This window comes from Erithacus rubecula (genome assembly GCF_903797595.1).
Source record: "Erithacus rubecula genome assembly, chromosome: 22".
Taxonomy (NCBI): domain Eukaryota; kingdom Metazoa; phylum Chordata; class Aves; order Passeriformes; family Muscicapidae; genus Erithacus; species Erithacus rubecula.
Genome location: NC_136674.1, coordinates 10,009,091 through 10,021,497, shown reverse-complemented (window position 1 = coordinate 10,021,497; position 12,407 = coordinate 10,009,091). Strand labels below are relative to the sequence as shown.

At 63.7% G+C, this 12,407-nt stretch overlaps 1 protein-coding gene across 2 annotated transcripts; it reads left to right on the top strand.

The window, feature by feature from the left end:
- The first annotated feature begins 417 nt into the window (after positions 1-417).
- On the top strand, positions 418-10,428 carry LIMK1 (LIM domain kinase 1). 2 transcript variants are annotated; one of them, XM_079324777.1, is made up of 16 exons: positions 418-628; positions 2,728-2,824; positions 5,274-5,412; positions 6,024-6,133; positions 6,209-6,400; positions 6,771-6,876; positions 6,958-7,142; positions 7,214-7,397; positions 7,476-7,562; positions 7,766-7,897; positions 8,004-8,063; positions 8,162-8,227; positions 8,323-8,479; positions 8,579-8,634; positions 9,114-9,271; positions 9,364-10,428. In XM_079324777.1, the coding sequence occupies exons 1-16, from the start codon at positions 571-573 to the stop codon at positions 9,512-9,514; spliced, it is 1,938 nt and encodes a 645-aa protein (XP_079180903.1). In that variant the 5' UTR covers positions 418-570; the 3' UTR covers positions 9,515-10,428. The 2 variants fall into 2 exon arrangements, with proteins under 2 accessions (XP_079180903.1, XP_079180902.1); XM_079324776.1 differs by lacking the exons at positions 418-628; positions 2,728-2,824 and adding an exon at positions 3,171-3,359.
- The last annotated feature ends 1,979 nt before the right edge of the window (positions 10,429-12,407 follow it).

The window sequence follows — 12,407 nt, the reverse complement described above, 5'->3', positions numbered from 1 at the left end:
GGTGGCCCGGGGATGCAGGGAGATGTCCACGCTCTATCCCGTGGTGACAACGTGGAGAATGATAGGGACACCCATGTGATGCCCCACGATGACATCCCAGGGCAAATGGGGACACCTGTGCCTTGACCACAGTGACGGCCCGGGGCACGTGGGGACACCCGTGATGGCCAGTAGTGGGTATGGCGACACCCGTGCCCTGCCCGTGGGGCTGGCCTGGCGTCGCTGGAGACACCACGGTGATGGTCGGGGAAGGGCGAGCACGGCCCCATCGCCCCGCGCCCTCGCATCCCCCGGGCCCAATCGCGCACCCCGACCCTCGCCCCGGCCGCGACCACGCCCTACAAACCGCGCCCACTGTATTGGCCACGCCCCCGCCACACCCGCTCGGCCCCGCCCCCCGGGCGCGCAGGCGCGGTGCAGGCGCCGCGGTCCCGCCCGGAGCCGGAGCCGGAGCCGCAGCGGCAGCGGCAGGGCCGGGGGGGCCCGACCGGGACTGCGCCCGCGCGGTTCCGCCAGCGCCTCCGCCTCAGGCCCGGCCCGGCCCGGCGCGGCGCCGGCCAGCGCGCCTGCATGAGGTTGATGCTGCTGTGCTGCACCTGCAGGGACGAGCCTATGGGAGAGGACAAAGGTGCGTGACCACCCGAGCCCCCCCGCCTGACTCAGCGCTTCCGCCGCCGCTCGGGCCCCGGGAGCCCCAGCCCGGCTGGTGCGGACCCTCCCGCCGGTCTGCAGCCCCCGGCATCCTGCCCGCGTCCTCCCCGCTGCCCCCGGCCAGCCGCATCCTCCCCGCTGTCCCCGGGCTCCTGCATCCTCCTCGGCATCCCCATCCCGACCCTGCATCCCCAGCGTGCCCCCCGCACTCCCAAATGTCCCCGTGTCCCCCAGTTCATTCTTCATCTGCCCCCCGCATCCCCCACTGCATCCCTCGCTAGTCTGTGGTCCCCTTGCACCCCGACACTCGGGCCCCCCGTCCAGTCTGCACCTCCCCACAGCCCCCCTGCATCATCCTGCATCCCTACATCCCCCTCTGAAACTCTTCTGCACCTTACATCGCCCGTGTCCCCCACATATCCCTTGCACTCCCCAGCCACCCTGCATCCCTCTTGCACCCACAAATCACCCCCTGCACCTCTCACTCATCCAGCCCACATCACCCCCTGCATCCTCCACTGCACCCCTAAATGTCCCACTGCATCCCTTACCCAGCCCATGTCAGCCCCTGTATCCCACCCTACATCGCTTCCCTGGCCTGGATCCCCCTGCACCCCCATCCAGCCTGCATCCTTCTCACATCCCCAAATGTCCCAGTGCAGCCTCTGTTCATCCTGCATCTCCTCTGCACCCCCCAGATCTTCCCTGTACCCCCAGCTCAGCCTCCATGCCCCCCGTCCTTTCTTGTAGTGCCACCCAGCCTGCATTCCCCCCTGCACCCCCAAATCTCCCCCATCCTCCTTGTCAAGAACTCTTCCCCCGTGTACCCAGCCTGCATCCCCTCCTGCACCCCCACATCCCCCGTGCACTCCCAGACTTCTTCATCTCCCCCTGCACACTCCATCGCCCCTTCCTGCACCCCCCATCCCCTCCACTCTGCATCCCTCCTGCACTCCCCAATCCCTGCAGATCCCTGCTGTGCCTTCCTTCCCCTCTGCACTCGCTGGGCCCCTCATCCCTCCTGGCACATCCCAAAAACTTGCACCCTCAGGACTTCTGCACCCCTCTGTGACCCCCATGCACTGTGCATCCCTCTGTGTCACTATATGCAGGGAATAATAACGACTAATGACTTTTTAGGCAAAAGAAGCAAAAGAAGCATTTTACCAAAATACCAAACTATATTTATAGAGTGGTTTGCAAACCTCAAACGGGACAGTAGTTTATCAGAAAACAGGAGAAAACATCTCCTGTCATGTGCATTATGAACTGTCCCTCAGTCAACACCAGGTGCTAATCTTTGTTTATTAATTCCTTTCTATTTACAAGAAAGCTATCACCCTGGGAAAAGCTCAGGCCAGAGCTGAGAAACTGTCTCAGCCTGGGAAACATCCTCCCAGCCTGAGAAAAAGAAACAGAACTCAGAGCCTGAAAAAAGGCCTGGCTAAAATCTGCCAAGGCTTCAGCAGTGTTCACACCTCTGCACTCCTCTGTATCATCCTGCATCCCCCAGCACCATCCAGCATCCCTCTCTGTGCTCCCCATTCATCACCCAACACCCATCCTGCATCCCTGTGCATCCTCCTGCATCCTCCAGCACCCACGGTGCACCCCTCTCTGTGTCCCCCATCCATCCCCCACCCTGCACCCCCTGTGCCTCTGGGACCCCCCAGCACTTATCCTGCTGTCCCCCCCACACACCCAGCACCCATCCCATGCCCCACCATCCTCCCTGGAAGTCTTGGTGCACCCATCCTGCCCCTTTTCACCCTCCCTGCACTCTGTGTCCCCATCCTGCACCCACCCTCTGCCCCTATCCTGCCCCCTCTGTCCCCATCCTGCACCCACCCTCTGCTCCCATTCTGCACTCACTGGGTGCCCCCATCCTGCCCCCTCTGTCCCCATCTCGGCCCTGCCCTGTCGCCAGCCCTGGGGCCATGGGTGCCACGACCTTGACCCGTTGTGGGATCAATGGGTGCGGGATGGAATTCACCACCCCGGGCAGAGGCTTTAATGCCGGTGCTGTGTGGGCTGGTGTGGGGACAGCCCTGTCAGCTGGTGCTGTGCTGCCCGCAGGGACCCAGCTGCCGGTGTGTGCGAGCTGCGGGCAGGGCATCTTCGATGGGCAGTACCTGCAGGCGCTGAAGGCTGACTGGCATGCCGACTGCTTCAGGTGGGACCCCTGGGGACGCTGGGCTGGATGGCGTTGGGGACGCTGGGATGGCATCAGGGGCGTGGGGATGGATCATGTGGATATGGAATGGATGGCCTTAGGGACACCAGGATGGCGTCAGGGCTGCTCTGCAGGGCAGGGACGTGTGTAAGGCCATGGCGGTGTCACTCACTGGAGCGTGGCTGTGGCTCCTGGCACCCGGGGGGCCTGAGACCAGGCCTGGCAGAGGACTCTGCTGCCTGTCCCTCGCTGTCCCCTCCTGCCGGGTGACAGGGTGCGTGTGGCTGATGTCACCCGCTCCCCTCCCTCCGTGTTTCCTCTTTCACTTGAGCCCTGCCGGCAGCTCCGGGCGCTGGAGCTCCGAGAAGCAGGAGGAGAAAGGGCCCGGGCCGGGGGCGCAGGGGTGCCCGGGGCCTGACGGGGTTCCCTTGGGGCCAGGGATGCCCTGGGCTGTCCCCGGGCTGTGTCCCATTCGGTGGATGGGGATGCTGGCGGCAGTGCTGAGGAAGAGCCGCATCCTGAGCGTCGGAGCCAAGTGAGTGGGAGTGGGATTGCAGTGGGAGTGGGTCAGGACGGGCTGTGCCTCGGGGGGCTCAGCCTGTGTCCCCTGTGCTCGGCTTCCCCCCTCTGGGCCATCAGCCTGAGCGGAGCCGCCGCGGGGCCGCAGCTGGATCCGGTCCCCCAATGGGTGAGCGGCTTCCGGCAGCGCTGGACTCGCTCAAAGCCTTCCTCCTCCTGCTCCTCCTCCTCCTCTTCCTCCTCTTCTCCATCTCCCCTTCTTCTCCTTCTCCCCCTCCCCTTCCCCTTGTCCTCCATTTCCCACTCCTTTTTCCCCTGCTGCTCTTCCTCCTCCCCCTCCTCCTCCTCCTCCCCGCCCCCAGACCAGTGGGGTTTCGTGCTGCGCCATGGGGCGGGGGAGTCCTCGCGCGGTGACGTCATGGGGTGGGGAAACTCCACGCCGTGACGTCACCACTGGTTGGTATTCCACCTGCGTGGCTGGGGGCGGGCGGGGGGACTGCGACAGTCCCTGGCATCCCCTGCAGACTGTCCTGAGGCAACCCCACACCCTACAGCATCCCTGCACTGCAAATCCCTTACAGCATCCCCTGCACCCCTACAGCATCCCTGCACTTCATATCCCCTAGAGGAAATCCCCTACAGTTCCTCCTGCACCCCTACAGTACCCCTGTACTACAAATCCCCTACAGCTCCCCCTGCACCCCCTCAACCCTCTCCCCCAGAGGATGTCCTGCCTTGCAGCCCCCTGCATCCCTCCCACAAGCATCCCCTGCACCCATTCAGCACTCCCATATAGAAAATCCTCTATAGCCTCCCCCCAGCCACTCCTACATCCCCACACAAATCCTCTCTGGTACCCCCTGTCCCCTCCTGCACAGTCTGATGTCACCCCTGCTGCTGTATCCCAAAGCTGATGGGTTCATCTGCATCTCTGGGCACACCCTGCTGCTGTCACCTCCTGCCCCTGAGCAGCTCCCCCACCCCCTGTGCCCCTTGCAAATTGTCCCAAGGCTGGCATGTCCCTCTGTCTGTCTGTGCCAGCATGGGGAGTTTGTGACCAAGAGGGGACATCCCTCTGTCCTTGACCAGGCTGGCATATCTGTCACCAGGGTGGGACATTGCTCTGTGTATCCATAAGCAGGCTGGCATGTCCCTGTGTGTGTCTGTGACCAGGCTGGGACATGTCTCTATGAGTCTGTGCCAGGCTGGCATGTCTGTCACCATGGTGTCATGTCCGTGGCAAGTCTGGCACATCCCTCTTGTATCATGACCAGGCTGTCATGTCCCTCACTAGGCTGTCACATCCCTGTGTGTGTCTGTGACCAGGGTGGGACATCTCTCTGATTAAGGTGGCATGTTCCTCTGTGTGCCCATGACCACATCCGTGAGCAGGGTGACAGATCCATGACCAGGGTGGGATGTCCCTCTGTATGTCTGTGACCAGACTGGCACGTCACCCTAGTCATGGATAGAGGGACATGCCCTTCTGTGTATGTGTCACCAGGGTGGGAGGTCCCTCTGTCCGTGACCAGGCTGCCACACTTGTGACCAGTCTGTCTCTTCCCTCTGTAAGTCTGTGCCAGGCTGGCATGTCTGGCACCAGGGCGGCATGTCTGGCACCAGTCTGCTACATCCCTCTGTGTGTCTGTCCAGGCTGGCACATCCATGCAGGGCTGGCACTTTCCCCCTCATGCTTCTACCTGCTCCCCCAGTGTCCCCACATGTCCCTGCAGCCCCAGCCTGCACTGTCACCCCCAGAATCACCTGCTGTCACCCTGGGGATGGTGACACATCGATGCAGCAGCCCTGCAACTATGTAGGAAGTGGGGGAAGCAGCTCGCTCAGAGAGCTGTGGAGTGGGCGAGCACTGGCTGTGCCCCAGGGTGACAATTGGGAAGAGGTGACAAGGGGCTCCCTGTCCCTGCTGCAGGTGCTGTGACTGCGGGGCCTCCCTGTCCCACCAGTACTACGAGAAGGATGGGCGCCTGTACTGCAAGAAGGATTACTGGGCACGCTTTGGGGAGCTGTGCCACGGCTGCTCCGAGCAGATCACCAAGGGGCTGGTCATGGTGAGCACCATGGGGTCCTCAGGGTCACTCTGGGCTGGTCATGGTGAGCACCATGGGGTCCTCAGGGTCCCTGGGCTGGTTGTGGTGGGCACCATGGGGTCCTCAGGGTCCCTGGGCTGGTCATGGTGAGCACCATGGGGTCCTCAGGGTCACTCTGGGCTGGTCATGGTGAGCACCATGGGGTCCTCAGGGTCACTCTGGGCTGGTCGTGGTGAGCACCATGGGGTCCTCAGGGTCACTCTGGGCTGGTCGTGGTGAGCACCATGGGGTCCTCAGGGGTGGGACATGCGGCCTTGTCCCATGGCTGAGCTCCTGGGGAGCAGGGGAGGTGGGGAAGGGGTGCAGATCCCCAGCACCACTGAGTGTGGTACATTTTAGGGGGCCCTGGAGGGCCATGCTGGGGTTGGGGGATGCAGTGGAAAAGCTCAGGGTAGTGGGAGATGTTCCTGCAGCCACCCCCAGCCTGGCAGCCCTTCTGTCCCCACCATCCCATGGCTCAGCCTGCCCTTCCCAGGGCTCTGGTGCACCCGTGGGTGCTCCCAGCCCTCTCTGAGCCCCAGCCCCACCAGTGCCCAGGCAGGGGGTCCCGGGGCTGATGGCATTGCCCACAGGTGGCCGGGGAGCAGAAGTACCACCCCGAGTGCTTCAGCTGCCTCAACTGCCGCGCCTTCATCGGGGATGGGGACACGTACGCGCTGGTGGAGCGCTCCAAGCTCTACTGGTACGTCTGCTCGGGGGGAGCTGGGGGGACATGTGCCCCAGCACACCCACCCATGCTCCCACTCTGCTCCCACAGCGGCCACTGCTACTACCAGATGGTGGTGACCCCGGTGATCGAGCAGATCCTGCCCGACTCGCCGGCCTCCCGCATCCCTCACACCGTCACCCTGGTGTCCATCCCCGCCTGCTCCGACGGCAAGCGCGGCTTCTCCGTCTCCATCGACCAGGGCTGCGGCACCGAGCACCCCCGCACCGTGCGCGTCCGAGAGTGCGTCCTGTCCCCCAGGGCTGGGCAGCTCCTCTGGGATCCATCCCAGGGACACCTTTTAGAGGAGCAAGGGTGGGGTTGAGTTGTTCCCATTGTCCAGGGGTGGCCTGTTGGGACGGAGGTGCGTGTCCCCAACTGCAGGGGCTGTGCTGGTGTGTCCTTGGCCATGCTGGCGTTGCCTCATATGCCAGAGTGGGCTGTGGGTACCACATGTGTCCCTTTGTGGTTGGGGTGGCTTGTGGAGACTGTGCTAACATGTCCCTGTCCAGGAGGGAGGGTGACAGTGGGGTCTGACACAGCCGTTGTGAGTGTCCCAGCAGACCCCCCTGATGGTGACAGTGTTGGGGGTCTGACCCCACTGTCCCCACAGGGTAGACCCAGACTGCATCAGCCCTGACATGAAGAACTCCATCCACGTTGGTGACCGCATCCTGGAGATCAACGGGACCCCCATTGGCCACGTCCCCCTGGACGAGGTACGGTCCCCCTGTCACAGCCCAGCCAGCCCCGCTGCTGCCATGTCCCCAAACCCACCCCGTGGTCATTTGCCTCTGCAGATCGACCTGCTGATCCAGGAGACGAGCCGCCTGCTGCAGCTGACCATCGAGCATGACCCCCATGAGCCGCTGGGCCGGGAGCCAGGGCTGGCGGGCAGCCCCCTGCCCGCCCTGTGCAGCCCCCTGTGCTCGCCAGCCCCCGCGCCCTGCGGGGACCCTGTTGCCATGCGCCAGCGCGCTGTCACGTAAGGCCAGCCCCTGCCCCCGTTCCTGCCGGGCCCCCCCAGGCACTGAGCCGTGCCCCCTCATCCTGCAGGAGGAGCTGCAGCACGGACAAGTCCCCGGGCTCGGGCTCCGTGGGCTCTCCCGCCTCCCAGCGCAAGGACATCGGGCGCTCCGAGTCCCTGCGCGTCGTGTCCCGCACTCACCGCATCTTCCGCCCCTCTGACCTCATCCACGGGGAGGTGCTGGGCAAGGGCTGCTTTGGCCAGGCCATCAAGGTGGGACAGGGGGCACGAGTGTGGGGTCTCGCCTCCCCAGGATGGAGGGGGTGGCTGAGTCCCTGCACTCCTGGCCAGGTGACACATCGGGAGACGGGCGAGGTAATGGTCATGAAGGAGCTGATCCGCTTTGATGAGGAGACACAGAGGACCTTCCTAAAAGAGGTGAGTCCCCTGTCCTTAATCCCCCAGGCTGGGAGAACATCAGGGTTGGGTCTGTCTGATCCTGGCCCCAGCTGGGCACAACCCCTGGATAGGGGTGACCAAGCCCTGTGGGTGCAGCCCTGCACACTGAGCCTATGAGCAGCTCTTGTCCAGGTGTGTGGGAGCCTTGGGGTGTCACAGATGTGGGGCTGCTTCTCCTGCAGGTGAAGGTGATGCGCTGCCTGGAGCACCCCAACGTGCTCAAGTTCATCGGGGTGCTCTACAAGGAGAAGAGGCTCAACTTCATCACAGAGTACATCAAAGGTGGCACCTTAAGGAGCCTCATCAAGAGCATGGTGAGCACTGGGGGGCAGGTTGGTCCCCCCACCACCTCACAGCCCCAGTGGAGCTGGGGCACCCCTCTTTTCCATTCTCTGGCAAATTCCCCCTCCTGCCCCCCAGGACAGCCACTACCCCTGGAGCCAGCGGGTCAGCTTTGCCAAGGACATCGCTGCTGGCATGGTGGGTGCCACCATGGGATGGGTGGGTGGGACGGGTACTGGTGGGTGGGGGGACCATGGCATGGGGGTGCTACTGCTCTCAGCCCACCCTTCCCACAGGCCTACCTCCACTCCATGAACATCATCCACCGTGACCTCAACTCTCACAACTGCCTCGTGCGGGAGGTGAGTCCCACCTTGGTGCTGGCTCCCCCGGCCTGACGGGGGCTCTCGGTCCCTGTGTGGCTCCCCCAGGCCTCACCCCTACCTGTTCCCCCCAGAACAAGAGTGTGGTGGTGGCTGACTTTGGGCTGGCACGGCTGATGGTGGATGAGAAGAACCAGCCCGAACATCTCAAGAACCTGAAGAAACCGGACCGCAAGAAACGCTACACGGTGGTGGGGAACCCCTACTGGATGGCCCCCGAGATGATCAATGGTGAGGGGAATGGGGCCAGCCAGGGCTCTGTGCCCAGGCAGGGGATGCCTGGTGAGGCCAGGACACGACGTGTGACATGGCCTGACCCTATGTCTGCAGGGAGGAGCTATGATGAGAAGGTGGACATCTTCTCCTTTGGCATCGTCCTCTGCGAGGCAAGTGCCCCTGGGGCTGGGGTGTGCTATGGGTGCTGGGGTCCTCATGGTGTTTGGGGTCACTCCCCCAAGGCTGAGAGGTCTCCCTTGGGGTTGAGGTGTTTAGAGTCTTCTCTTTAGGATTGGAGCCTCGTCCCTTGAGCTTGGGGTCTCCCTAGAGCTTGGACTCCTCATTGTGTTTGGGTTCCCCTCCAGGGTAATGTTCTCTCTCTTGGGGTTGAGGTCTCCTTTTTGGGGTTGAAGTCCTCATTTTGCTTGAGTTCCCCCTCTTAGGCTTGGAGTCTTCCCTTGGAGTTGGAGCCTCTCCCCTTTGGTTAAGGGTCTCCCTGCTGGAGTGTCTCCCTTGGGGTTGGGGTTTCTTCATTGTGTTTGGGCTCCCTCCTGGGACTTGGACATCTCCTCTTGGGGCTTCGGGGTCTCTTTCTGGGGTTGAAGCCCCTCCTTGGTGCTGAGCCCACCTGTCCCTGCTGCTGCCCCAGATCATCGGCCGGGTGAGCGCTGACCCCGATTACCTGCCCCGCACCACCGACTTCGGCCTCAACGTCCGGGGCTTCCTGGAGCGCTACTGCCCCCCCGCCTGCCCCCCCAGCTTCTTCCCCATAGCTGCCTGCTGCTGTGACCTGGACCCCGAGAAGCGGTGGGTGGTGGAGACCCCCAGGGGTCCCTGGGGCAGGGGACAGGGTGGGGACAGTGCCAGCGGAGCTGCCACGTGTCCCCCTTGTCGCTCAGGCCGTCCTTCGCCAAGCTGGAGCAGTGGCTGGAGACGCTGCGCATGCACCTGGAGATCCACCTGCCGCTGAGCTCGCAGCTGGAGCAGCTGGACCGAGCCTTCGGGGAGACGCACCGGCGGGAGGGGGGGCTGCCTGCGGCCCCGCGGTAGAGACCCCGCCCGCGCCCCCCTGCAGCCACGGGAGAAGGAGCTGCACCCGCCGCCGGCCGCTCCTGGGGCTGCCCCACCCCGGGCTGGACCCTGGGCCCCCGGACGCGCCCCCCACCCCGCTGCCCACCCCGGGGAGCCGGCTCTCCCCGGGGCCGCATGGCCCTGGGCACCCCCACGCCGTAGCTCTGACCGCCAGGACCAGCCCGGCCGGCCGCACCGCGGGGACCGTCCCACGGCCCCGTGTCCCCCCCGGCTCACCTCCCCTTTGCACAGCGGGGCTGCCCCGCCCGAGCCCCGGGCTCCCCGGACAGAGCCGCGGCCTCGCGGCGGTGCCTTGGCTTTCCGTGAACTTGCACTGCGACAGGAGGGTCCCCGCGGCCCCCGGAGCACCCTCGTAGCATCGCCCCCGCCCTCGGCCGGCCCCTGAGGCTGCTCCCGCCGGCACCCCGGGCTCGGGGGGCTGCCGGCACCCCCGGCCGAGTGCGGGGTCGTGGGCACACCCCCGTGGCGCGGGGACAGGCCCGCGGCGGTCTCTGCCGCCCCCCGCCCGTGCTGAGCCCTGCCCCGGGGACAGCGCCGGCTGCTCCAGGGGCACGGGGGGACTGCAGCTCATCTCGGTCCCCTGCCCCGGGGGCCCCAGGGGGGTGCGCCACGCGGTGCTTTTCATGCTCTTTATTCAGGTTCATTTTTCTGTAAGATATTTAAAGAGAAGAGTTTGTATTATTTTTTCATACAACGTAGCGTTTGCCATTTGTCACTGCCTCGGTTCTGCTTTCCCGAAGGGATCAAACTGTGAAGCCTCTCCGTGCACTTTTGCCCGGGAAGTCCAAGGCGACGTCCTCTGCGGAGGCGGGAAGGGAGCTCAAACTGTGATGTACCCCGAGCCGTGAGTCAATAAATCCTTCCTCACTCGCTGCCCAGCCTGTTGGCAATCGCTCGCCTCCCTTGGGGGGGCTGGGAGCTCCTGGGGAAACTGAGGCACGAGGGGACAGTCCCTCTGCCCAGGGTGGGGCTGTGCTGGCACGCCCCAGCTCGCTCACCTCCATGGGGGCATTACTGTTGTGCCCCTTGGTGCTGTCCCCACCCCACTGTGGGTACCCCCAGCCCTGGGACTGGTGCTATCCCTACCTATGACACCAGGGTCCCCAAGCACTGTGTCCCCTCACTGGCCGGGTGGCCATGCTCACTGTCACTCCAGGGTGGTGACAGGCAGGTGACAGAGCCCTGTGACCATCGATGCCATGGGGCTGATTTGCATTTTGTGTCAAACCAGCCCCAGGCAACAATGAAGTGGCTCATGCTGGGGTAGCCCATGGCCCTCCCATCCTGTCCCTCTGTCCTCAACACCTTCCTGGACCAAACTAAGGTCCCCAAGCTCTGTCATTGGGGGATGCTGAGCTTTGGAAGCTGGAGAAGACCTGGAACCCAAGGAGCTGAGAGAGGAGTGACAGGGAAGGGATGAGACTGGGGGGATGTCCCCAAAGATGTCCCCAGTGAAGGAAGGAGCCTGAAGGGGCCCAGGATCTAGGCTGGAACCCCCATCAGGAAAACCAAATGATTTATTGCTCTGGAGGGAGTTGGGGCATGTGACAGCAGCTTTGTCCCTCCTCCTAGGGGGACAGTCAGGACAGGCTCCTGACTGCCTGTTCCCCAGTTCCCAGTGAGGGACAGGGACCAGCACCCTGCCTGGTGTCACAGGCTGTCACACCACCTTTGGTGACACCACACTCCCCTGGTGACACCCCACTGGGCTGATTCTTCACTCTAGGAGCAGGACACTCACTCCCTGGAAATATTGGGATGAGGGACCCAGTGTGACCATCACACCTGGGAAACACCACAGTCCCCAGTCCCCTGCTGCCACAGGAGAGCAGCACCCCAGGAGACCCCCAGCCCTGCAGCAGGAACCCCCAAACCTGTGGGACCTCCCCAACCCCTCACCCAGCTGGGTGCAACTGTGGCTGTGGTATGTATGCCTGGTGGTACCAGGGACACCACACCCACAGGGACACTTGCTGGTGGCCCTTGGGGCAAGAGCCAGCAGCTGGCCACAATGCCAAGTGGCCACTGAGTCACCCCCGTGACCAGCAACTCATCCCAGAGCAAGCCACCAGCTGGGACACCCCCTCACCAGGCAGGGAGGTGGCTCTGGCACAGCTGCAGTGGCCCCATGCTGTCACTGTCATGTGAAAGTCCCCTCCAGAGATGAGCAGCACTCTGTGCCCAAATCCAGCCCCAGTCCAGCCTGACCCAGTGCCTGTGGGAGAGGATGAGCCCTCTTCATCCCATCACCAGCACCTGGCTGAGCCCAGGAGGGACAAGGCCACCCAGACCATGTCACTGCATCCACTGTCTCTGCCCAGGTCCTGCTCTGTACTCCTCCAAGGATATCTCTGGTAGAGCCCTGCCCATGCCTGTCCCCAGTCTGGCACTTGGGAAGCCAGGTGTCCCCAGCAAGGGGGTGGCCAAAGGCACCAGTGGCTCTGGCAAGGACACATTGAGAGCTCCAGCCATGAACTATCAGCTGTGGGTTTGTCACTTTCCTCATGAGGAAGTTTGGGGCTCCAGGGGAGAGGAGGAAGGGCAGGTTCTCCCACAATCCTGGCAAGGTGGGCACTGGTGCTGCAGGGACCCTGCTGGGGGACATCTTGTGACAGGGGTAACAGGCCTTCATGAGGCTTGAGATATGCAAGGAGAAGAGGTGATGGGGACCAGTCAGGACACCCAGCTCCACAGGGATGTGTGGAGGTGGAGGAGGGTCTCTGGGATCCCACCAGGGTGCCCAGCTCTGTAGAGGGGTCACTGGGGTCGAGCTGGGGTGTGCATCTTCATGGGGACTTGGGGTCTGGTCACCATCCCTGGCCACAGCAAGACCCCCACATAAGGATTTTCC

Coding starts and splice junctions, on each gene's coding strand:
- LIMK1 (XM_079324777.1), top strand. CDS start 571: ATGAGGTTGATGCTGCTGTGCTGCACCTGCAGGGACGAGCCTATGGGA. Junction 7,563..7,765: donor AGAGGACCTTCCTAAAAGAG/GTGAGTCCCCTG, acceptor CTTCTCCTGCAG/GTGAAGGTGATGCGCTGCCT. Junction 8,480..8,578: donor GGCCCCCGAGATGATCAATG/GTGAGGGGAATG, acceptor CTATGTCTGCAG/GGAGGAGCTATGATGAGAAG.